Source organism: Ovis canadensis, chromosome 1, assembly GCF_042477335.2.
Source record: "Ovis canadensis isolate MfBH-ARS-UI-01 breed Bighorn chromosome 1, ARS-UI_OviCan_v2, whole genome shotgun sequence".
NCBI lineage: Eukaryota > Metazoa > Chordata > Mammalia > Artiodactyla > Bovidae > Ovis > Ovis canadensis.
The window spans coordinates 40,162,115-40,187,920 of NC_091245.1; the positions used below are offsets into that span (position 1 = coordinate 40,162,115).

The 25,806-nt window shown below is 40.5% G+C and overlaps 1 protein-coding gene and 1 long non-coding RNA gene across 2 annotated transcripts in view; one reads left to right on the plus strand and one right to left on the minus strand.

The window, feature by feature from the left end:
- Positions 1 to 25,806, plus strand: part of ROR1 (receptor tyrosine kinase like orphan receptor 1) — a 458,130-nt gene that overhangs the window by 305,569 nt on the left and 126,755 nt on the right. The window contains exons 3-4 of the mRNA XM_069593578.1: positions 12,164 to 12,451; positions 13,110 to 13,140. Coding sequence (XP_069449679.1) covers positions 12,164 to 12,451; positions 13,110 to 13,140 — 319 coding nt within the window. The remainder of the gene's footprint in view (positions 1 to 12,163; positions 12,452 to 13,109; positions 13,141 to 25,806) is intronic.
- LOC138442356 (uncharacterized) lies at positions 6,107 to 12,490 on the minus strand. Its single transcript, XR_011257660.1, has 4 exons — positions 12,172 to 12,490; positions 8,551 to 8,597; positions 7,589 to 7,652; positions 6,107 to 7,198 (listed from the first exon to the last, which is right to left on the minus strand). It is a non-coding gene; the product is annotated as an uncharacterized lncRNA (long non-coding RNA).

Here is a 25,806-nt window from a genome sequence, read left to right on the forward strand (position 1 = left end):
CGGAGGTTCGTGACATTGTACAGGAGACAGGAATCAAGACCATCCCCAAGAAAAAGAAACGCAAAAAAAAGCAAAATGGCTGTCTGAGGAGGCCTTACAAATAGCTGTGAAAAGGAGGGAAGTGAAAAGCAAAGGAGAAAAGGAAAGCTATACCCATTTGAATGCAGAGTTCCAAAGAATAGCAAAGAGATAAGAAAACCTTCCTCGGTGATCAGTGCAAAGAAATAGAGGAAAACAACAGAATGGGGAAAACTAGAGATCTCTTCAAGAAAATTAGAGATACCAAGGGAACATTTCATGCAAAGATAGGCTCGATAAAGGACAGAAATTGTATGGACCTAACAGAAGCAGAAGATAAAGAAGAGGTGGCAAGAATACACAGAAGAACTGTACAAAAAAGATCTTCACGACCCAGATAATCATGATGGTGTGATCACTCACCTAGAGCCAGACATCCTGGAATGTGAAGTCAAATGAGCCTTACAAAGCATCACTATGAACAAAGCTAGTGGAGGTGATAGGATGCCAGTTGAGCTATTTCAAATCCTAAAAGATGATGCTGTGAAAGTGCTACACTCAATATGCCAACAAATTTGGAAAACTCAGCAGTGGCCACAGGACTGGAAAAGGTCAGTTTTCATTCCAATCCCAAAGAAAGGCAATGCAAAGAATGCTCCAACTACCACACAATTGCACTCATTTCACACGCTAGTAAAGTAATGCTTAAAATTCTCCAAGCCAGGCTTGAGCAATACATGAACCATGAACTTCCAGATGTTCAAGCTGGTTTTAGAAAAGGCAGAGGAACCAGAGATCAAATTACCAACATCCGCTGGATCATTGAAAAAGAAAGAGAATTCCAGAAAAACATCTACTTCTGCTTTATGGACTATGCCAAAGACTTTGACTGTGTGGATCACAATAAACTGTGGAAAATTCTGAGAGATGGGAATACCAGACCACCTCTTGAGAAACCTATGTGTAGGTCAGGAAGCAACAGTTAGAACTGGACATGGAACAACAAACTGGTTCTAAATAGGAAAAGGAGTACGTCAAGGCTGTATATTGTCACCCTGCTTATTTAACTTATATGCAGAGTACATTATGAGAAACGCTGGGATGGAAAAAGCACAAGCTGGAATCAAGATTGCCGGGGGAAATATCAGTAACCTCAGATATGCAGATGACACCACCCTTATGGCAGAAAGTGAAGAAGAACTAAAGAGCCTCTTGATGAAAGTGAAAGAGGAGAGTGAAAAAGTTGCCTTAAAGCTCAACATTCAGAAAACGAAGATCATGGCATCTGGTCCCATCACTTCATGGCAAATAGATGGGGAAACAGTGGAAACAGTGTCAGACTTTATTTTTTTGGGCTCCAAAATCACTGCAGATGGTGATTGCAGCCATGAAATTAAAAGATGCTTACTCCTTGGAAGGAAAGTTGTGACAACCTAGACAGGATATTAAAAAGCAGAGACATTACTTTGCCAACAAAGGTCCATCTAGTCAAGGTTATGGTTTTTCCAGTAGTCATATATGGATGTGAGAGTTGGACTATAAAGAAAGCTGAGCACTGAAGAATTGATGCTTTTGAACTGTGGTGTTGGAGAAGACTCTTGAGAGTCCCTTGGACTACAAGAAGATCCAACCAGTCCATCCTAAAGGAGATCAGTCCTGGGTGTTCATTGGAAGGACTAATGCTGAAACTGAAACTCCAATACTTTGGCCACTTGATGTTAAGAGCTGACTCATTTGAAAAGACCCTGATGCTAGGAAAGATTGTGGGCCGGATGCAAGGGGACGACAGAAGATGAGATTGTTGGATGATATCACCGACTCAATGGACATGGGTTTGGGTGGACTCCAGGAGTTGGTGATATACAGGGAGGCCTAGCATGCTGCGGTTCATGGGGTCGCAAAGAGTCGGACACGACTGAGCAACTGAACTGAATTGAAATTATTTGAGAAGCTATAAAAGTACCTCTCTTCTCCAAGTGTATGAAGCCAGCTTTTCCTCATATATTTCATCCAAAACAATATATTACAACAGATTGAATTCAGCAAGAAGAGAATCCAGCTGTCTGCTCTTAAGCCAAATAGTAGATCAACAACAATAGTTTAGGGACAAACTCAGGTGGCTCATTGGTAAAGAATCTGCCTGCCAATGCAGGAGATGCAAGAAACTTGAGTTTGATCCCGGGGCTGGGAAGATCCCCTGGAGAAAGAAATGGCAATCCATTCCTGTATTTTTGCTAGGAAAATCCCATAGACAGAGGAGCTACATGGCGGGCTACAGTCGGTGGGGTCGCAAAGAGTCAGACACACATACAAAGGCTGTATAGTGATATTTTCTTGTTTTTAATTTGCATTTACCTGAAGATATATTATGTGGAACATCTTTTCGTATGCTTATTTGCAATTTTTATTCTTTGGTGACGTGTCTTTTAAAGTCTTAGTGGTGGTTGTGGTTGACCTGCTGATTCATGTCCAACTGTTGCAATCCCATGGATGATAGCCCGCCAGGCTACTCTGTCCTCTGTCCATGGGATTTCTCAGGCAAGAACACTGCAGTGGGTTGCCATTTCCTTCTCTAGGATATTTTCCCAATCTAGAGATTGAACCTGGGTCTCATGCATTGCAGGTGAATTCTTTAACCGATTGAACCACCAGAGAAGCCCTTTAAAAATTTTGGTCCATGTTTTACTGGGGTTGCTTTCTTACCACTCCTTTTAAGAGTTCTTTGTATATTTTGGATAATAGTATTTTATCAGATGTGCCTTTTGCAAATGTTTTCTTCGTCTGTGGCTTGTCTTCTCATTCTGTTGATATTGTCTTTTGCAGAACAGACATTTTTAATTTTAATAAAGTTTCATGTATAAATTATTTATTTCACCAATCATGTCTTTTTTGTCACATCTAAAAAGTATTTTCCATACTCAAGATCAGATTATCTGGGTTTTCTTGTATGTTATCTTCCAGGAATGTTGTAATTTTGCTGTTTATGTTTGGATCCATGATCCGTTTTGAGTTAATTTTTGTGAATGGTGTAAAATCTGTGTCTAGATTCATTTCTTGCTTGTGAGTGTCCAGTTGTTTCCACACTATTTGTTGAAAAAACTATCCTTGCTCCTTTGTAGTGACTTTGTAGTGACTTTGCTTCTTTGTCAAAGATCAGTTAACTACACATAGGGGTCAACTGGGCTCTATTTCTGGTCTCTATTTTCTTTCATGGGCCTATAATGTCTATTCTTTCACTGATACCACAGTGACTTGATTACTGTAGCTTTACAGAAAGTCTTGAAGTTGGGTAATGTCAGCCCCCCAACTTTGTTCTTCTCCTACAGTATTATGTTGGCTATTCTGGGTCTTTTGCTTCTAAACTTTAGAATCAGTATGTCAATATCCACAAAATAACTTGCTGAGATTTAGGTTGGGATTGCACTTAATATTTATTTTAAATCTTATTTCTACTTGCTTTGTCAGTGTGGATGGCTTTTTTTTTTTTTTTACCATACCCATGCCTTAGATATCTTATGCGTAAGATGAGAACAATAACAATGATTTGTAACAATAGCTGCCATGGTAACAAGTACCCTTTAGATGTTAGCTCTTATCATCATTACTATTGTATCATTGTCACCATGGTCTTTATTACTAGTACCACACTGGGAGACATAGTTCATTCAGAGGCACAGAGCTAGAGGTGGAGTCAGCAGAATTGGAATTTTTTCTCTCTCAAACCAGATTATGCCCTATCTCCCACTCCCCACCCTGCCATTTCAGCCTTTGTCATCTACAAAAGAAGGGAAAGAAGGATGAGAAAGCTTCCATAGTTCAAACACACATTGTCACAGATATTGAATCAAGCCACGAAAAAAATATATTTGTTAGAAGACAAAATTGACATGGACACATCTTAAAAATCTTATTGGCTTTATTCAACAGTTCATAAGTTGGCAGCATCCCATCTAGCAGATAGAAAGGAGTTTCGAAGAACTGTACAAAATGCAAGACTTTTACAGGTAGAAAGGGGCAGGACAAGGTTGTTCCTAGCAGAGTAGATTGTTTATTGCAAGGTCACTTTCCTTTAGGGGACAGCAAAGGTCTATCAGGCATATTTCTGCACTAGTGCTGACCAGCTAATTCCAGACTGACTGGTTCAAGAATCCACTCCTGTTGATGCTTTAGACTGCTTCCATGTCTTGGCAATTTAAACAGTGCTTCATTGAACACTGGCGTGCATGTATCTGTTTGAATTAAGGTTTTCCTCAGATATATGCCCAAGAGTGAAAGACTGAAAAAAATACACAACCTAAAAGTTCTATTTTCAAAAAAAAAAAGTTCTATTTTCAGTTTTTTAAAGAAATCTCCATATTGTTCTCCACAGTGGCTACGCCAATTTATATTCCCACCCACAGTGTACGAGGAGCTTTGCTTTTCTCCATACCGTCTCCAACACTTATTGTTTCTAGATTTTTTTGGTGATGGTCATTCTGATACCAAGAAGGTGTGGTACGTATATACAATGGAATATTACTCACCCATAAAAAGAGCAAAATAATGCCATTTTTCAACAACATGGATGGACCTAGAGACTGTCATACTGACTGAAGGAAGTCAGACAGAGAAAGATAAATGGCGTATGATATTGCTTATACATGGAATCTAAAAAAGAATGGTGCAAATGAACTTATACAAAAGAGAAAGAGTCACAGATGTAGAAAGCAAACATGATTACCAGAGCAGGTAGGAGGAAGGGATAAACTGGGAGATTGGGATTGACATATATACATTCTATAAATAAAATAGATAACTAATTAAGATCTACTGTATAGCATCAGGAACTCTACTCAATACTCTGTAACGGCCTAAATGAGAAAAGAATCTAAAAAAGAGTGGATATATGTGTATGTATAGCTGATTCACTTTGCTGTACAGCTGGAACTAACACATTTTAAATCAACTGTCCTCCAATAAAAATTTTAAAAATATAAAAGTCTACTCCTGGAAGAGGTTACAACTGTAATTAAGTTAGGTGTTAAGTCTAGGTTTGGTGACATGGACTTACTTCAAGTGACTCCACTTTGGACCTATTTTCTCTTTTTTAACAGTATTAATAGCCAGGTTTAAATGTAGAAGCCAAATGTCTTTGTCTGGCATTCAAATTCAGTCAGTATCAGCTGTCTGCTGTCAACTAAAAAAAATGAACACCCTAAAAACTGAGAATTATATTTTATTTGGTTGACTTACTGAGGGCTTAAGCCTGGGGTACAGCCTCTTAGATAGCTCTGGGGACAGTTCTGAAGAGATATGGAAAGGGCCAAGATATATAGGAGCTTTACCAAAAAAAAGCCCTTGGGACTACCCTGGTGGTCCAGTGATTAAGATCGTGTGCTTCTAATACAGGGGATGCAAGTTTAATCCCCTGTTGATGAACTAAAATCCCACATGCCACATGGCACAACAAAAAAATAAATAAAATAAAATCCAACTACTTATTTTTAAAAAGTCCCCCAAAACCAAATGAACAAAAAAGACCAGGTAGTAAGAACATCAAAAGATTCCTGCTAATTAAATGAATATTAGATATATCAAGTTAATGAATTTAGTGCTTTTCTATATATGAGAAGGGCAAGAGTCTGGGCTTAATGAAAGTATTCCTTTGGTATGCACCTTAACTATTAGGGCCGGTATTCTGGTTTTATCTCCATCCTGAATCTCCTGAGAGTGTGCCATCCAGTGCTCTGGAGCTTCTCTTATGGAAGCAGACATTATTCCAGGCGGTACAGACCTCACAAGCCACGTGGTAGATCGTGACCTCAAAGCCCAGGGAGGCGAGGGGCTGCCTGACAGCAGCTAGCAGCAGAGCTGATACCAGGCCCAGTTTACAGATTCCCTCTGCCCTGGGCTGTTTTCACTGGGAGGCTCAAGTGTTCCCTGAAAGAAATGACGAGTCTAAAACCTGCAGCAGCCACAAGTGCTGGGTGTAGAACAGAGAGTTGGGTCCCTTTGTGTGGCTCATGAGCTTGCTCCAGGAGGATCCAGCTAGTTCTGGGAAGATAATGGATTACAGCCAGGGGCTTGTTAACAACACGGGTGATAGTAATGATTTAGACATGCGTTTTTATTTTATTCCGGTCACAAAATGCTTGTGTGTTGTTTCAGCCAAATGTTGTTCTGATGCTTCCAGTCTTTGCCAAACTGAGGACCAGACCATTTGCTTGTTTTACTTACTAAGTGAGCAGCTACAGATGGCAAATAAACCGAACATTATTCTTTATTAGTAAAAAGTTAAAATGAAATTCCCTGTGTTTATGGCAAGGCTCCTTTGTTAAGTGAACACAAAGATTTGTTTACATTTCCTTTGTTCTTCCTGGAAACATGCTGCTTGAACCAGCTACTACACTGATTTCAAGATGCCTTATTACCCTTGTTTTTGTTTTTAGGTAAATATGATTTAGAGCTGCACAGACAAATTAACTACTCTTGCCAGCAATGTGCTAGTTATGTGGCTTCAGACAGGTGGCCTCACTTCTCAGATCTCCTGTTCTGTAAACTCAGAACTGAACTCGGCGAGGAAAGTAATCAGTTGGATGGATAATCATCCCCCATTTTTAAGTATAAGTTATTCGTGAGAGAAAGGAAAAAAAAATACCTGACAATAACAGAAACTTTCATATGCTGCTTGCTGTGTGCCAGACCCTGTTCAAAACACTGTGTATAATTAATTTAATCCTCACAGTAACCCTATGAGGATGATAAAATTATTGGCCTAATTTCACAGGTAACAAAACTTGAAGCACAGAGAGGTTACATAACTTGCCCAAAGTCACACAGCTGATAAGCAGCAGAACCAGGATGTAAATTTAGGCATTCAAGTTTCAGAGCCTGTGAGGGTTGATTTCATCTGGTGGATCAGCCCATACTAAATTGTTTCCAATAAATTTGAGTACAGCTTCAGAGAATACTGGCTTCCCTGATGGTTCAGACTGATTATAATACTGGAGACCCGTTTGATTCCTGGGTCAGGATGGGTTTGCTTGGAGAATCCCATGGACAGAGGAGCTTGATGGGCTACAGTCCCTGGGGTCACAAAGAGTCGGACAGGACTGAGTGACCGATACTTTCACTTTTCAGAGAATGGTTGAAATACTCCACCCAGCTACAGGACTCTCTGTCTCTGGGCTGATCTATGTTCCTAGAAGAGAAAAAGTGAAGAACTGTGTGTCTGTGAGTGTATCACGTGAAGTAACTGGGCTTTGGGAGCAAAAGAAGTTAAGTTCCTATTCACCCTTTTATATTTTATGCTATGAGGGCCAAGAAGCTTGCTGGGATTTTAGGCAACTGCCTATGGGCAGATGGGGGGTGGGGGAGGGAGGTGGGGACAAAGAAATAAAGTAGAAATGGCTTTTTTTTCTTGACTAAAATTCAGCAGTCATGAGATGCCTCGGTGGTGATGTCTCACCACTGAGATGCCTGGCACTCAAAAACTATTGTCCTGGCCTCTGGGGAGTGAGATGGATATTGGCTGGCTTTGATATTTAAAATAGGTAGAAATCTGGGAGGGAGAGCCAAGCTGTGGGAGTACCTGGGAGCTGGTATAGCTCTTGCCATGGAAGACACCCCTCCAACTCAAAGCTGGACCCGTGCTCCTGAAAAGACAGAAAACAGGATGTAGCTTCAAACAGAAGGGCCTGCAGGGCATATCAGGTCAAGTGAGGTGCTTGGCTTTGGGAGGGAAACCATAACACCAGTCAGAACACGTGGCACAATCTTAGACCCATTCACCAGATAATCCTGGCCGGAGGCAGGGGAAGATCACAGCCCTGCCTGTATGTGGAAGTGTGTAAACCGCAGCTCTTCTTTAAGGAAGAAATCTGAATTCTATCCCCACTCCTCCGTGGAGCTCAAGCTACCAAAGCCATCCGATGGAGTGCAAAGTGCTAGGTTTTGGAACCAGGGAAAGCTGAACCAGACCTTGACACGTCACTTAACCTCTCTGGTCCTGTGTCTCCTCATTGTCGAGCAGCTATAACAGTTCCTCCTTTGCAGGATATTGGACAGGTAAACATTAAGGCAAAGCCCCTGGCGTATGGCAGGACTTAGAGTCTATTTGTTCTTACTGCTGAACTAACCAGCTGGCACAGTTGGACTTTGTCTGGCTGCTTGGCTGAGCCTGAGGACCCAAAGCTGTTAGTGTTGGAAGCTTGGGGTATAATGTACAACTTACTGTGTGACCACAGGGCCAATCAGCTAATCTCTGAGACATCTCCTTATCTGCAGCCAGGCATTGTGATTTCTGTGCATTTCCTACTTTGCGGGATTGTTAGAGGCCAACAGGAGACAAGGTAAAAGCATTATACAGAAGTTATTATAAAAATAACAGAGGGACTTCCCTGGCAGCCCAGTGGCTAAATCTTTGTCTTCCGCTACAGGGGGTGCAGGTTCCATCCCTGGTTGTAAAAATGGTCCACATTAAAAAAAAATATTAAAAGGAACTTAAGAAAAATAAAAATAATAGATCATTGGTTAACATTTTTGAGTGCTTACCTTTTGCCATGGAGCTTCTCTGGTGGCTCAGATGGTAAAGAATCTGCCTGAAATGTGGGAGACTGGGGTTCAGTCCCTGGGTCAGAAAGATCCCCTGGAGAAGGGAATGGCAACCTGCTCCAGAATTCTTGCCTCGAGAATTCCATGGACAGAGGAGCCTGGCAGGCTGAGAGACTTAACACTTTCACTTTCACCTTTGCCATAGCTAGTTTAAATATCTTCCAAGTCTCTCCTGATTTAATTTTAATCCTCTCACAGTTTTGTCAGGTAGAGTCTTCTTTATTATTTCTGTTTTTTAGTTGGTTAAACTGAGGTATAGAAAAAGTTAAGTAACTTGCCCAAAGTCACCCAGGATAGTGGGGACAGACACTGGATTCCAGCACAATCAAATTCCAGAATCTGCCCAGTGAAGTATTAATAACTATGCTTACATTGGCATTGTTGTGTGACGGCTATTTCTATGTTTCTTTTCTACAGAGAGGACATAGTTATCCATTCTTTAGGTTCCCAACAGAACTGCAAAGCCATTCCAATAGCTCCAGAAAACCACCTGTAAACTAGTTTCTACTCCCTGACCACACCTCACATGTTAGGAACACGATACATGCCATTCACATGGATGACTCATTCCTGTGGAGCTGCCCAGACCTTGACAACCTCTCTACCCAATTTTTGGTGGAAAATTAAGGCAAATAGTGAATGATTTATTGTTGGCCTTTATGAAAGCATTTACAGTCATCTGAGTGGTTAAATTAGCCAGTTGTTGTTGTTCAGTCACTAAGTCTTGTCCAGCTCTTTGTAATGCCATGGACTGCAGCATGCCAGGCCTCCCTGTCCATCACCATACCCCAGAGGTTGCTCAAAGTCATGCCTATTGAGTCAATGATGCCATCCAACCATCTCATCCTCTGTTGTCCTCTTCTCCTCTTGCCCTCAGTCATTCATAGCACTAGGGTCTTTTCTAATGAGTCAGCTCTTCACATCAAGTGGCCAAAGTGTTAGAGCTTCAGCTTTAACATCAGTCCTTCAAATGGATATTCAGGGTTGATTTCCTTTAGGATTGGCTGATTTGATCTCCTTGCAGTCCATGGGACTCTCAAGAGTCTTCTCCAGCACCACAGTTTGAAAGCTTCAATTCCTCAGTACTCAGCCTTCTTTATGGTCCAACTCTTATATCCATACATGACTACTGGAACAATAGCTTTCACTTTATGGACCTTTGTCAACAAAGTGATGTCTCTGCTTTTTAATACACTGTCTAGGTTTGTCATAATTTTTAAATTTCATGATTGCAGTCACCATCTGCAGTGATTTTGAAGCCCAGGACAATGAAATCTGACACTGTTTCCACATTTTCCCCATCTATTTGCCATGAATAGATAGGACCAGATGCCATGATCTTCGGTTTTTGAATGTTGAATTCTAAACCAGCTTTTTCGCTCTCCTTTTTCACCTTCATCAAAAGACTCTTTAGATCCTCTTCACTTTCTGCCGTTAAAGTGTTATCATCTGCATATCTGAGGTTGTTGATATTTCTCCCAGTCTTGATTCCAGCTTGTGCTTTATCCAGCTGGGCATTTCGCAGGCTGTACTCTATATATATGTTATATAAGCAGGGTGACAATATGCAGCCTTGACGTACTTCTTTCCCAGTTTTGAACCAGTCCATTGTTCCATGTCTAGTTGTCACTATTGCTTCTTGTCCTGCATACAGGTCTCTCAAGAGGCAGGTAATGTGGTCTGGTATTCCCATCTCATTAAGAATATTCCACAGTTCATTGTGATCCACACAGTCAAAGGCTTTAGCATAAATCAGCCAGTTAGATATCTCAAAAACAAGTTATCAATAAAATTCTATTAAATTCAACAAATTTGCTGTGCTCTGCCTGTGCTGCCGTACACTTAGGCACTTGTGGCTATTTAACTTAAATTTTAAAATTCAGTTCCTGGGACTTCTGTTGCATTCAAATGGTTAAGACTTTGCCTTCCATGCGGGGTGTTCAGGTTCAATCCCTGGTCAGGGAGCTAAGATCCCACCTGCCTCATGGTCAAAAAACCAAAATGCAAAAAGCAGAAATAATTTTGTCACAAATTCAATGAAGAGTTTAAAAATGGTCCACATTAAAAAAAAAAAACACCTCAGTTCTTTAGTCACTATAGTCATATTTCATCTGCTAAATAGGTCAACTTGTGACTACTAGCTATGAGTTAGACAACACAGATTACAGAACATGTCCATTATAGGAGAAAGTGCTACTGGATAATGCTGCCAGATGGTAGGATCTCTGAGGACGCAGTGATGACCAAAACATTCTGCCTGCCCCTAAGGGCTTACTGTCTAGCAGTGAAGACAGCTGCTTAGCAAGCCATCCCAGGTTGTGGTGGGGGAAGGACAGAGGACAATGGGAGGTGTTGAGGAGGGGGATCTACCCAAGGATGAATGGTCAAGAAAAATGAAGTCAAAGAAAACTCCATATATGTTATTGAGTAATTGACCAATTTTTAAACTTTGTTGTACTTAGTTTTTAAAAATTTAACTGATTATTTACTCTGCAACTGGATTCTATAACTATGATATTTAAAATATTATTGAAGAATAAGCTTAAAATGTATTCAATATTAAATGTTTAATGTAATAAATCTCAGAATAAGCCAAATGCAAAACAGTATGATTCCATTTATGTGAATTTTAGAATAGGCAAATTAATCTCTGATGGTAGAAATCAGAGCTATAGTTGCCTGGCATGGGGGAGGGGTTGTGAGTAGGAGGAGTGATTGACTATTAAGGATCTTGGGGGTACTTTCTGGGATATTGGTAATGTTCTCTTGTTCTATACCTTGATAGGGACATTGATTACACAGGCACATGCATTTGTTGATACTAGAGGAGCTGTGTAATTAAGATCGATACATTTCATAGAATGTAAATTATATCTCAATTAAAAATTGAATGCATGAAGTTCCTTTTTATAATGTGTTACAGTTGACATGAGTAACATTATGGAAATAGTTTCATTGCCTCATCATTTTGTCTGCTAGCAACCTGGCCTTCATAACCCTTGTTATACCATCACTGGCAGGAAGATCTTCAGCATCCTTCCTGATCTTGGGCCATGTAGACATAAATATATTGCTCCTACTTTTCCAATGTTTCATGCTTTCTCTTTTATCAAAAGTGGACAAGCTGGTAGGATCTTTGCCAGGATGTTAAGAAGGGGTGAGGAGATTTGAGGTGAATTTTGCTTCTTTTTCTTCTTCACTATATCATTTGCAGTTGTAACAAGGAGCACATAGTTTTTTTTTTAATTACTCTGAAACACAAAAGTTCATTTTGTCTTGGCCTGGAAAATCCATTTATCCATGGGTACTATATAATCATTTGAAAACCGGGTTTTATTCCACAGTTAGTAACACATTTCCTTCCAAGCAGCAGGATCGGTGGCTGGTTCTTTAGTAGTCATGGGTCTCGATAAAGGGCTGACTTCATGCATCGTTTGTCTCCACCATGCTGCTCCTGTTAAGTCTCTCTGTGGTCTGGGACACACAGAGTGAATCTGGGTCTCTTGGAGGTGGTCTGCCCCTCTCATCTGCCTGCTTCTCCCTGTACGCACAGATTCTTACCTGACCCTCGATGAGCCGATGAATAACATCACCACGTCCCTGGGGCAGACGGCTGAACTGCACTGCAAAGTCTCGGGGAATCCGCCGCCCACCATCCGCTGGTTCAAAAATGATGCCCCTGTGGTCCAGGAGCCCCGGAGGATCTCCTTTAGGGCAACCAACTATGGCTCTCGACTGCGGATTAGAAATCTTGACACCACAGACACAGGCTACTTCCAGTGTGTGGCGACAAATGGCAAGAAGGTGGTTTCTACCACCGGAGTCCTGTTTGTCAAGTTCGGTAAGCGGCTTCCTACAGGGGACGACCTTTGACTCAGCCTCCACGGGGTTGAGGAGGGATGGAGAAATGAGCATCTACTGGGTGTGCCCAGCAACACAGAAGCTGGAACACTTGTACCCATTTTAGAAATACATAAACCAGCAGTTAAGTATCATGTTCAAGGTCACCCAGCCAGTAAACAGCAGAGCAAGAGCAGGGTCCAGATCGGTCTAACCTCAGCTGCAGTTCTAAATCACCACACCAGTGAATTCTTCTCAGCGAGGATGTTCCTTGTCCAGAGAAGTTGGGAAGATTTCCAGCACACGTGCCCCTTTTTGATCCAGCTGGCATCAAAGACCCCTGCCTGTGGTTGTATCAATATCCTTGTGCTCATTCAGCCTCCCACTGAAACTCCCTGCATCTCACGATAATGCCTACTCTATTGACTCATTTTTCAACCGTGGTCTTAGCATTTTTCAGGCTCTGAACCATGGGATAATCTCATTGGTTTTTTCCTAGAGGTGGCTGGGGGAGCTGGACCAAAATAATAAATTCCAGAAAAATAAATATCACCTTGGGGTGGTTGAGAACTTTAGATTGTAATGGTTTGACTGTACTGAAGCTTACCTTTCAATAACCCAGGCTGACTGTTTCCTTTCTTTTTCTTTCATTTCTTCAGGGCCCCCTCCCACCGCAAGTCCAGGATCTTCGTAAGTACTTGCATCTTCTTTCGAGTCATTTTCAAGGGTTTCCGCCGAGGTTGCTGGGGCAAAGGCTGTTTTGTCCTCTGCTTGGGTCAAAACACTGTGTTCCCAGATTTCATTCCATTTTGCCCTGCCCTCATTCCATTTTGCTTTTTCTTTGATATGAAGATTCACAGGAGACCAGCCCTGGCAGTAATCTCAATTGTGGTCATGTTGATTCTGAACAATCAAAGCAAAGAGTCTATTTACATGTAATATTTTCAAATTAAACTAACATTTAGTTACAATGGATTTAGTAAAATCACACCAAAAAATGAAACAGTGCTGGCTTAGGAACCTATACTGTAGCCTTTGCCTCAAAGGGTCTGTACTTCATTCCTGATGCTTTACTTATTGAGCAGGTCATCTGCTAGGTGATCACTTTATTCTTATTCCCTTTAAGAACTCAGAGGCAGAAGTTTTGACTTGCTGAGGAAAAGAAAGCCCAGTGTCTGGATGAGAATTATGTTTGTTTCATTTCGAGTCTCAAAATCCAGTTTCTTTCACTGACCCTATTGTTGCTGCATCTTTCCCTTTCTGTTTGAGGGAATCTCTTCTTTCATTCTAGGAGTATTCACTTGGGGGATTTTTCTTTATGTATATTTTTATTTGGGCAGGGGTGGGGGATGACCTGCTTATTAAAGTCCTTGCTCTGCAAGAAAATGTATTTCATTTTCTGTGGATTTCTTAAGTAAAACTCACTGGGCTCTGCCATGAGAGCATCCAAATGCCTGACCTAGACTAAACCAATGGCAAATACAAAAACCACTTAATTTGCCCTGATCCCCTCTGTGCCTCTTAATTACAGTGTGGGATATTTTAATATATTTGTGTGTGCCTGGAGGTCCAGTGGCCCACAATCCCATTAATAAAACAGGTAATGGGTAAAAATAAACACTGGCTTTCGGCCACACTGTTCTGCTATTTCATCAGCCAGTTAAAGGCGACTGTTAAAGAGTCTTTAAAATCACCCGTGTGCTAATTGCGTTCTACTTGCCCAGGTAGAAAATGTTGATTGATCTTAAAGCAGGTCAGAAGTGTGGTCACTCTGCCTTGCGTTTCTTGAAGTTAATCTTTTTTTAGAATGAACTCACTTATTTGTTGATATATGGAATCCTTTTGAAGTCTTATTTAAACAAAGATGAAAACTTGTTACCGGCTGTAAAAATGGTTCCCACTCTGGTACCTTGTTTGTTCCTGTTAATCTGAGTTTCAAATGCAGCTGATAATCTCTGTCCTAAGTTGATTAATGTGGTTCACTAATCTGCCTTTGTTCTTAAACACTGGGCTGTTGAATTTCTACCTGTTGTATTTGTATCAGAGGTCCTTTTTTTAGTATCAAAAGTATTTTTAAACCTTTTTATGTCTTTGCTTCTTGAAGTTTTCATTCTTTCTTTGTTACTGCCTTTCTGATGAACTCAGTCTATTTTCTCATGATTTTTAATTTCTTACAAAGATAGGACACCACTTTTGTGAGCTGATATCTATGGAAAGGTTATTGAAGTTCCTTAAAGATTCTCAGTGATAGCTCAAAGTATCCTTTGATGTCAGGCACTCTGTTTTATGCGAGCTGTTCATTTATCTATCATGTTAGTTTGCGGTAACATGAACTGTACAGTTGCCATGTTTGCTTGAAGGGAGCTGCAATAAAATACAATCAAAGTTGGAAATCTCACAGGGCCTTCTGCAGCTCAATTTTCATCCCCATTTTGGCATTGCTAGTTGGCATTTTGGTACCCTTTTCTTTCATTCCCTTAGAAACTAGTGATAGATCCTGCTTTTTTCTCCTTTCTCAATTGCCACCAGTCACCCTATCTCCAAGAGTTCCTCTCTTCGTAAGACTAACTCCCAAATGGAATGCTAGTTCCCTTCCCTATCCTCAACAAGATGCCAAACCTCCCACAAGGAGACAGGCAGAATGTAACAAAATAATAGCCGTGGGGGATATCACACTGAGGAGCGCTCTGAAAGCCTTTTGTCAAACCGCACAGTCTTTTCCCAAGGCAGGAGTGAAGTGCGGTTATAAGACTGCTCTTGTCGCTTGAAGGTGGCACCATAAGAGTTACTGCAAGGAAGTCAAATGCAAGTGCATGACACACCCTGATGTTTAGAGCAGTGAGATGTATTAGGTGTATGAAACCTGGCGAGAACTGGGCACCCGTTGAGGCCACAGCACATCCCTAGACTGGGACGGGCTTGTAGGGCCCTTGGGATTTTAGCCCAGAAAGACAAAGCATGTGAGGCACTTGCCACTCCCCCTAGGGACGCATCAGGTCTTCACACGAAGCTTCCAGGATGGCATTTTAGGTTGTAGCAAGAGCAAGTTTGAAACATTGGTTTGGCTTCTGTTCATAGCTGCGGGCTAGCTTTCTTCTGCGGGCTAGCTGCTGGGTCCTGGCCCACCTCTAACAATTATCAGGGCCTGGGGCATGAACTCAAATGGAGGCCCACATACCACACGTCTACATATTTAAATGTTATAAATCAAGCTAGCAAACTGTTCAGTGAAATATGTTCTGTCCTCCCACATTAACAAATATACTTTCATAATGACAACATTTAAACATACATGCAAAATTTGTGTAGGACTAGAAGCCAGGAACTGTCAAAACTAACCACTTGAATGATTCTTATTCATGTCTACATGCTCTGTTCATGAGCCAGAGATATTATAAGTAATTGAAACTTCTTTTATTGCCTTCATTTCAGCGAAATGAATGCCTATGTTGTTTTACATGAGATCTTCACATAGTGTGTATTCTTGCAGATGCATCACCCCATTTTCCGCTTTGATATTCTCACAGCATTCTCCCTTTGTGTGTGTCACTAAATTTCCTCTTTCATAAAGATACCAGTCATATTGTATTTGGGCCCATCCCAGTGACCCTGTGTTAACTCAGATACAGGGTAACAACTGACCTCTGTAATCAAGTTACCCTATTTCCAAATATGACCATGTGCTGAGCTACTGGACATTAGGACTTCAGCATGTTAATTTGGTGGGGGCAGAAATGATTCAACTTATAATGCTTAATATTAAAGAATTTATCTCAGCCATGTGAAACTCTTGCAAATATTACCCTGATTTGGGAGAACTTTTCAGAAGCAATGATTGGAATACATGAAAATGAATGCTTGGTTATATTTGGAATGATAGTTTATAATATGAGAGTCTATTGCATTCAAACTGGAAAGAAGTTGACAAGTTGATTAATTTGTCTCTGACTGCAGTGCTTTTGCCACTGCAATCTTTCCTGTGCTCCAAGCCATGTCCATCACTCCCCCTGGCAATGCCACACATCTTCACAGGATAGAATCACAGTTGTCTTCTGTTTCAAGGACACAGGATGAAAGATGCAGAGAAGTGATCCCTGGCACCGGAGCAGTGTCAAACCATGGAAATGGATGTTTAAGGTTTAGGTCACTGAGCCAGCACTCAGTGGCACCACCCTAGAAGCAGAGAATCCCCTGTGTACTCTTTATTCTCATTCACTTTATTTTCTGTGTATGTGTGCCCAGGACAGGGGCCTTCTTTTTCACTTTTTTTTTTTCCTTTTTTAAATAACAATTTTACTGAGATATACTTCATATGCCATAAAATTCACCTTTGTAAAGTGTTTCTAGTATACTCAGTGTTGTATGACTTTCACTATTATGTTATTTTGAAACATTTTCATCACCTGGGAGGAGAAAGAATCTCCTCCCAGCCCCTGATAGCCTCTCCTTTACTTTCTGTCTCTTTGGATTTACCTGTTTTTGATATATCATGTAATTAGAATCACACAGTATTTGTCCTTTTGTGCCTGCCTTCCTTCACTTAGCATAATGGCTTCGAGGTTTGTCCACATTATAGCATGTGTTGGTACTTCGTCCTTTTTTATGGCTGAATAGTATTCCAGTGTATTCCACATTTTCTTTATCCATTCGTTTATTGGCAGACTTTTGTATTACTGCCACCTTCACCTATTCTGAATAATGCTGTGCTGTTCATGTACAAGTTTTTGCAGGGTGTGTCTTTTCTGTTTTCTTGAATGTCTACCTAGGAATGAAATTCCATAGGTATATAGTTATTCTGTATCTAACTTTTTGAGGAACTACAAAACCGTTTCCCAAAGGGGCTGTGCCATTTTATACTCCTATGAGGAATGTATGAGGGTTACAATGTCTCTCATTTTCCTTTTATTTATTTTTAATTATTACGACCATCCTAGTGGATGTGAAGTTGTGATTTTTTTCAATTGTAATTTTGATTTGCATTTTCCTAATGCCTAATGATGTTGAACATCTTCTCATACGGTCATTAGGTACTTGTACATCTTCTTTGGAGAAATGTCTGTTTGAATTCTTTGCCTATTTTTAAATTGGTTTTGTGTGTGTGTATGTGTCTTTTTATTCTTTAGTTTTAAGAGTTATTCACATATTTTGGATACTCTAATCTTATCAGATATATGACTTCTCTCCACTCTGTGGGAGAAAAATATTCATTTTCTTAATAATGTTCTTTAAAACAAAAAGGTTTTTCATTTTGATGAAGTGCAATTTATTGTTATTTTTTGTTTGGCTATTTGTGTCTTTGAGAAACCATTGCCTGAAACAAGGTCACAAAGGTTTACTCCTGTCTTTCCTTCTTGCTTTTATAATTTTAGTTCTTTCATTTAGGTTTTTGGTCCATGTTGAGTTAAATTTTGCCTAATGTGTGAGATAGGAAATCCAGATTCATTCTTTTGCACATGGAAATCCAGTCTTCCCAACACTGTGTGGAAAAGACTATTCTTTACCTATTGTCTTGGCACTCTGTTAAGAACCAATTAACTATAAATGTATGTGTTTGTTTCTGGACTCTCAATTCTACTCCATTGATCTATGTGAGTATCCTCAGGCCAGTTCCCCACACAGTCTTTCTTGATTACTATAGATTTGTAGTAAGTTTTGAAATCAGAAAATGTGAGTCTTTGCTTTCAGTGTTCTACTGAAAAAACAGAACCAATAAAATGTTATATGTACGTATATGCAAAGAGATTTATTTCAAAGAATTGGCTTATATGATTGTGTGGGCTAGCTAGCCAAGTCTGAAATCCACAGGATAGAGTGTCAGGAGGGGCAGGCTAGACACTCCTCACCAGGTACTCATGCTGCAGTCCACAGGTAGAATTTCATCTTCATCAAGAAAACCTTATTACTTCTGCACTAAAAGCCTTTCAACTGATTGACTGAAACTCGCTCATTTACTGAGGATGATTTCCTACAGTTAGCTGACTACAGATGTTAATCACATCTAAAAAGTATTTTCACAACTGCAACTGGAATAGTGTTTGAAAAACTGGGAACTGTACCTTGCAACTGGAATAGTGTTTGAAAAACTGGGAACTGTACCTTGCCAAGTTGACGCATAAAGCTGATCATTCCATCCTCCAAAATTATTCTTCTTTTTAAAGACTTTTTTTCACCTATTCTGTTTCCTTTTATTTCCATATGAATTTTAGGGGCAGCTTGTTAATCTCTGCCAAGAGGCCAGCCAGGTGTTTTATATGAAATGGCATTGGCTCTGTCGATGAACTTGGAGTGTTGCCATCCAAACATTAAATCTTCCAATGCATGAATATGAGATGTCTTTCTATTTAATTTCTTTCAATTATGTTTCATAGGTTTCAGTGTATAATTTTACTCCTTTACATTAAATTTATTCCTAAATATTTTATTATTTTTCTTGCTATTGTATATGGAATTATTTTCTTAATTTTCAGATTATTCACTGCTACTGTATAGAGATACAACTGATTTTTGTATGTCAGTTTTATGTCTTTGCTAAGTCATGTCCAACCCATTGCGACCCCAAGGAGTGTAGCCTATCAGGCTTCTCAGTCCTTGTGATTTCCCAGGCAAGAATATTGGAGTGGATTGCTGTTTCCTTCTCCAATTTAATTTTATACCCTTGCTAAACTCATTTATTAGCTGTGTGTGTATGGGTGTGAGTGAAATTCGCTCAGTTGTGTCCGACTCTGTGACCTCATGGACTGTAGCCTGCCAGGCTCCTCTGTTCATGGAATTCTCCAGGCCAGAATACTGGAGTGGGTAGCTGTTCCCTTTTCCAGAGATCAAACCCAGGTCTCCCGCATTGCAGGTAGATTCTCTACCATCTGAGCCACCAGGGAAGCTCAGTATTTGTATGTATGTATGTGTGTGTATATATGTAGCTGGTAGTTTAGTTGCTAAGTCATGTTTGACTCCTGTGACCCCATAGACTGTAGCCTGCCAGGCTCCTCTGTCCATGGGATTTCCCAAGCAAGCATAATGGAGTGGGTTGCCATTCCTATTCCTTAGTATTTTCTATCATATGATCATGTTATCTACAAATAGAAACTGCTTTACTTCTTTATTTTCAATGTATGTGCTTTTTATTTCTAGTCTAGAGCCTCCTGTACAGTGTTAAATAGAAGAGGTGAGAACAGACATCGTCTTTTCCCTGATCTTAAGGGAAAACTTTATGATGCTAGCAGTTGTTTTTTTATAGATACCCTTTAGTTCTGTCCTTTCCCTACTTTTTTGAATATTTTTTACTATAAAAGGGTGTTGGATTTTGTCAAATGTTTTTCTGTGTCTATTGAGATGATCATGATTTTTTGGTCCTTTATTATATGTTAGTGTGGTATACTATGTTGATTAATTTTTAATATCAAACCAAGCTTAAAATTCCTGGGCTCAGCTGATAGCTGAGCTGATAAAGAATCTGCCTTCAATGCAGGACATCTGGGTTCAATTCCTGGGTCGGGAAGATCCCCTGGAGAAGCAATAGGCTACCCGCCCCAATATTCTTGGGCTTCCCTTGTGGATCAGCTGGTAAATAATCAACCTGCAATGCGGGAGACCTGGGTTGGGTCCCTGAGTTGGGAAGATCCCCTGGAGAAGGGAACGGCTACTTACTCCAGTATTTTAGCCTGGAGAATTGCATGGACTGTATAGTCCATGGGGTCGCAGAGTCGGACATGACTGAGCGGCTTTCACTATATTCCTGAAATAATTTCCATTTGGTCATGATGTATAATTCCTTTTTGGTGGTGGTGGTTTAGTCACCAAGTTGTGTCCAACTCTTGCGACCCCATGGACTGTAGCCCGCCAGGCTCCTCTGTCCATGGGATTGGATTCTGCAGGCAAGAATACTGGAGTAGGTTGCCATTTCCTTCTCCAAGGGATCTTCCTGACCCAGGAATTGAACCCGAGTCTCCTGCATTGCAGGCAGATGATTTACATATGTTGCTGAATTCAGTTCACTAGTGTTTTGTTTTTTTTTTTTTTGAGGAGTTTTGTATCTATGTTTATAAAAGGTATTACTCTGTAGTTTTCTTTGTGTGTAATGTCTTTGTTTAATTCTGATGTCAGGATAATACTGACCTCTTAGATTGAGTTGGGAAATAGGCTCTTCTATTTTTGAGGAAGGGTTTGTGAAAATTCTTCTTTGAATGTTTGGCTAAAATTCACCAGTAAAGCTATTTGGACCTGAACCATTCTTTGTGGGAAGTTTCAAAATTAGTGATTCAACTTCTTCACTTGTTATAAATCTATTCAGGCTTTCTGTTTATGAGTCAAGTTTTGTGTCTTTCTAGGAATTTGCCCATTTTGTCTAAATTATCTAAGTTACTGATATATAGTTGTTTAGAGTTTACCTTATGATTTTTAAAATTTCTATAATATCAGTTGTGATGTTTCTTCTTTCATATCTGATTTTAGTAACTTGTATTTTTTTTTCTTGGTAAAACTAGCTAGTCTAACTAAAGATTTGTCAATTTCGTCAGTCTTTTCAAAGAACTTACTGCTTTGTGAAAACTGAGCATTTAAATAATGTATTGTGGTAATTCTAGAAATCGGATCACTTCCTTTCTGATGTTGCTGTGTTTTGTTGTTCCTGTTTGTTTAGTGACTTTTCTGGAATAATTCTGAATAGTCTATATTCCCTATCACGTATGCTACTGAAGTCTCTGCTCAGCTCAGAGATCAGCTAACAATTGGACAGAAATTACTTTAAACCAATAAGTCTCCCACCCTTTGCTGAAGGGTTCCATGTGTGTTTTGGAGGAATCTCTTTAGCACTCCAGTTTATAATTCTATCTTTGCTTTCATTTCCTGCTTGAGCATGACCTCAAAGTTAGCCAGAGGTGAGAGATTAAGGCTTTCTCGGATCTGTCCTATGTATGCACACAACCCCTCACATGACCTCATATGAGTGCATCCTTCCACATCTCCAGAAGTATGTCAAAGTCCCCTATAACTGTCTCATTCCTTAGATCCTCCCTTTGAGAGCTTTTGAGCTTTTTTTGGCTAGGCTCCATTTTTTCCCCAGCTGATACTGTTAGCCCAGGCAACTATGAGGTTGGTTTTTTGTTTTTTTTTTTTGTTTTTTTTTTTAAACAAATGTCCTGGGGCTAGGGCTTTTCCCACCCAGAAGTTCCGAGTCCAGTTAAAAAAAAAAAATCAAGCTCTGTGAATGGGGCTTTTCCAGAGTCTTGCTCAACAGGTGAAATCATGCCAGTTCTCTGCAGACAGGATTTTGAGGCCCTGCAACCCCCTTTGCCTCCTCCAGTGAGCGCTCTGCTGCTGGCTTTCATAGCTGCCAGTTTTCAAGGTTACTGCCGAACTCAGAAGGGGCAGATGAGAATAGGGCAAGTTAAAATTCCATAGGACTCTGATCTTTTCTTGAATAAATTCTCAGAGTGTTGCAAGACTTTGGCCAATTTCCAGAATTCTGAAAAGGTTGATTTTCACATTTTTTTAGGTCCTTCCTCTGTCATTCCATATTCCCCCACCTCCACCAGGGCATGTTGTTGATGTCCACAGACATCACAGGTTTAGTACTATCTTAGGAGGCCTCTGAGGCCCCAGGGTATTGTTCCATATGATGGCAACTTCCCTTTGTTGAATTTCTTCCCCCAAATAAGGCAATGGTTGGGACTTCTCACATATATCACCTCTCTGCTCCAAAACAGCTCTCCAGGGAAGATGTTTTGATCCCTGTATTAGTTAACAGGCTCACAAAAGTTAAAGTTAAATGGCTTTAACTGGACCTAGTTCATATTCAACTTCTTCAGTTTTAATCTTTAGGGATTATTAAATTGATGGATTGGACCCTGTGAGAACTAGGGAGTCCCAATATTATATCACTCACGTTTGCCTAGGCCTCCTGGTATATCTCTTGAGCTTTCTAACAGGCAAACAGACCCAGTACAGCAAACACTAAGCATCAGTTCAGGCCAACAAATACTTATCAATCACCTACAAAATGCCAAGCTTTTGGCCAAACTCTGTGGAAACTACAGAGACTAATCTTTGCCCTCTACCTGCCGGCCCAGTGTGCTGGGGCCTGAAAGAACAGGCCTTTCACTTCACCAGCGAGTGCTTCTGACCCTCCACCCCATCTTCTTCATCTCACCTGTGACCCTCCTCTCCACCACTCTCCTATTTGAGATTCTGTAACCACCTTAGCACTGCTTTACCTTCTTCCACCCTTGTCTCCTATAAGCAATTTCTCATTGCAGAAACCAGAGTGAGCTTTTAAAACTATTTTCTGCCCTCTTAGGCCCCTCACTCCCCTGGACTTCCCATTTGGAATAGATTTCCGACTCCTTGCCCTGACGTGTAAGCCTCCCTGTTTCCCTCTGGCCTTCCACCACCATCATTCAACTCTAGCCACGCTGGCGGAGGTTCTGTTCCTTGGACTCTCCAGGCTTGTTCTGCAGGCCCTAGGATTCCTGAGCTAGCTGTTCTCTCTGCTTGAAAGGCTTTGTTCCGAGATCTTAACATGAGTCACTCTTTTCTTGTTATTTAGTGCCCACCTAAAATGTCACCTCCTCAGAAATGATCCCTGAATCTACAGTAGCCCCAGGCACTTTCTATCCTATAACTGCTTCATTGATACAGAGTATGGTCACCACCTAATATTTTCTTTTTTATGCCTTTATTTGTCTGCAAAATAAGTTTCATGAGGTCAGAGCATTATCTGCTTCATATATCATTCTATCCCAGTCCTAGAACATAGCCAACATTCAGTAAATATTCATTTAAAAAAAGGAGAATGGGGGGATGGGAGGAAGGGAAGGAGAAAGACAACATCTAACTTCCCTTGTGGCTCAGCTGGAAAAGAATCTGGCTGCAATGTGGGAGACCTAGGTTCAATGCCTGGGTTGGGAAGATCCTCTGGAGGAGGGAACGGCTACCCACTCCAGTATTTTGGCCTGGAGAAGTCTGTGGACTGTATAGTCCATGGGGTCACAAAGAATTGGACACTACTAAGTGACTTTCACTTGAGATGGCAATAATAGTACCTATCTTATAGAATTGTCATTGGCAGTGATGAGACTATGAATATGAATTACTTAATACCTCATAGAATTCAGTAAGTATTCGTCCAATGAATGAAACAGCATTTGTTGACTTACTGACTGAACTATTCCACTGTGAACTATTTACACATCGAAAGTCCTGGCATGGGGCCTGGTAGATAATTAAAGTTCAGTGAATTTAAGTTGTATTTCTTTTCTTTCATCTTATGAGGTCTCCTGAAGAATCAGTCTGAGAAAGACCATGGTTAAGAAAAAGTATCTCATAAGCTTGTTGTAAAGGTAAAATATAAGATGATGCTTATAATGTGGGTAGCACTGGGCCTGGTACATATTAGGAGCTTCATAATGTTGACTAATGTCACCATCATCATCATTGCTGTTTTAGCAAAAAGACCATGGCTTCTTTCCAGCTAGAGTCCTTCTGGACAACATATCTAGATGTGAACCCCAACCAGAGACCTTGAAGTCTCTATTTCCTTTCCTCTCATTGGCCTTTGGCTTTAGTCCCTTTCTGCAGAAAGATAAAGTGACCAGCTTTTGATGAATTCTTTCCTTTTCTTATCTGCTTCCAAGTCTCAGCCACAGTGGAGAAGTGTAGCTGGGCATTAGCCCAGCCCAGGAAGTGATAATATAATTTTCAATTCAAGATAAACTCAAGGATAACTTTCAACACAGCTACTCAGGCAGTTCAGGGTGGAGGTGCCCTGTAGAGAGGAGACGGGTAAGTCACTCAGCAGCTGGCCCAGAACACAGAGGGCCACAGTTCCAGTGAAGTAGCTAACCTCCATCTCTTCATCAAACCCCTTGAAACTCAGTTCTCTGCAGAGAAGGAGCAGAGGGAGGGAATGCAGAGAGATTAGATAAGAAGGATTTACCAACCCCGCTGGGAGATGGTTCCAAAAGTATAGAAGGTTGAGAAGCCGAGCTCTTACATCCCAATCCACCTCCATCACTCAGCAGTTCCCACTGTGTGAATAGGGTGTGGAAAGCTTCCAGTTAGAACTATACTTGTGAATATTGGCAAAGTGTGTCATGTGTGCAGAGCACATTAAAAGGAGAAGAAGCAAGATAAGGCCTTGTTTTTGAGGAGCACGTGTTGTGCTATGAGGTTTTCAGTCTGTGAGTTAGTCATAAATATATTGCCACGCCTAACACAGCACCTAGCATATAAGTTGGTGCTCAATGAATGTGTGTTAAATTGAACATCTGTCCTGAAATATTTTCTCCACATACAACAAAGTTTTATTATTTGCTTAACACATTTTTATCAAGTTCCTTCTGTGTTCCAGGCTTCTGGTTCTTAGAAACTGTTTTTAAGTCATACAGTGAGTGCCAGACAGCAAAGCCAATCCAAAAACCCTCATTCAACATCATTTAAACTTTTCTTTCCTGTATTTATGAGCCCTAATATAAGCTTTCACTGTAAGTTACAGAGCAAGTACTTTTCAAGAAATGGAGAACATTTCTACTCCAATTCTGGCTTTGAGTGAACAGAAAGCCCAGAGATATCAGAGTGTGGTTCTGACCACTGCTTTTCGATTGTAATTGCATGGAAGTCAGCCGAGGTGTTGCTAAAATGCAGATTCAAAGGTGTAGGTCTGGCGTGGAGCCTGAGGCTCTGCATTTCTAACAGGCTCCCACCAGGTACAGGCTTTAGTGATGCTCGTCCACATACTTTGAGAAGCAAGGGTCTAGAGAAAAGGCATTTGTCAGGATTCTAGCCCTTTCTGTGTCATTCATTCACCAATGACCCTACACAGGATGCTTACCTTCTTTGGGCCTCAGTTTCTTTATTTTCAAACTGAAGAACTTGAGTTCAGTGTGATCTAAGAGTTCTTCTAAATACATATTTTTATGACTTAGTGACTCAATTTGTTATTTCCTTTATTATAGTGAGATCTTTTCAAGTTCTGATTTCATGTAATTTCCTCTTGGGTTCCCTTTCTCTTCTTTGAGCTGTTAATTGTTCTTTTTTATCTGTCCTGTGCATCCCTCCTGCCCATTCCAAGCATGGTGGTATGTAGTTAGATCAATCAGTAAGAATGACTTTGAAGAGAACTTCCACATAGCAACCCTCCCCATCACCACCACCAGGATCTGCAGTTGTGTGGTTCTGTGCCCTCCTGGATGAAGAGGAAATAACCATTCATTCTGCTGGTCAGTAGCAGGCTCTGCTCACCTCATGTTAAATAGAGTAACAATTTCCTTCCATATTTCTTCATGAGGCTCCTGTCTTGAGGATAGAGTGCCTCTGTTTGAAATTAAGCAAAGAGATCACAGCAGGAGATGGTATTGAAGACAG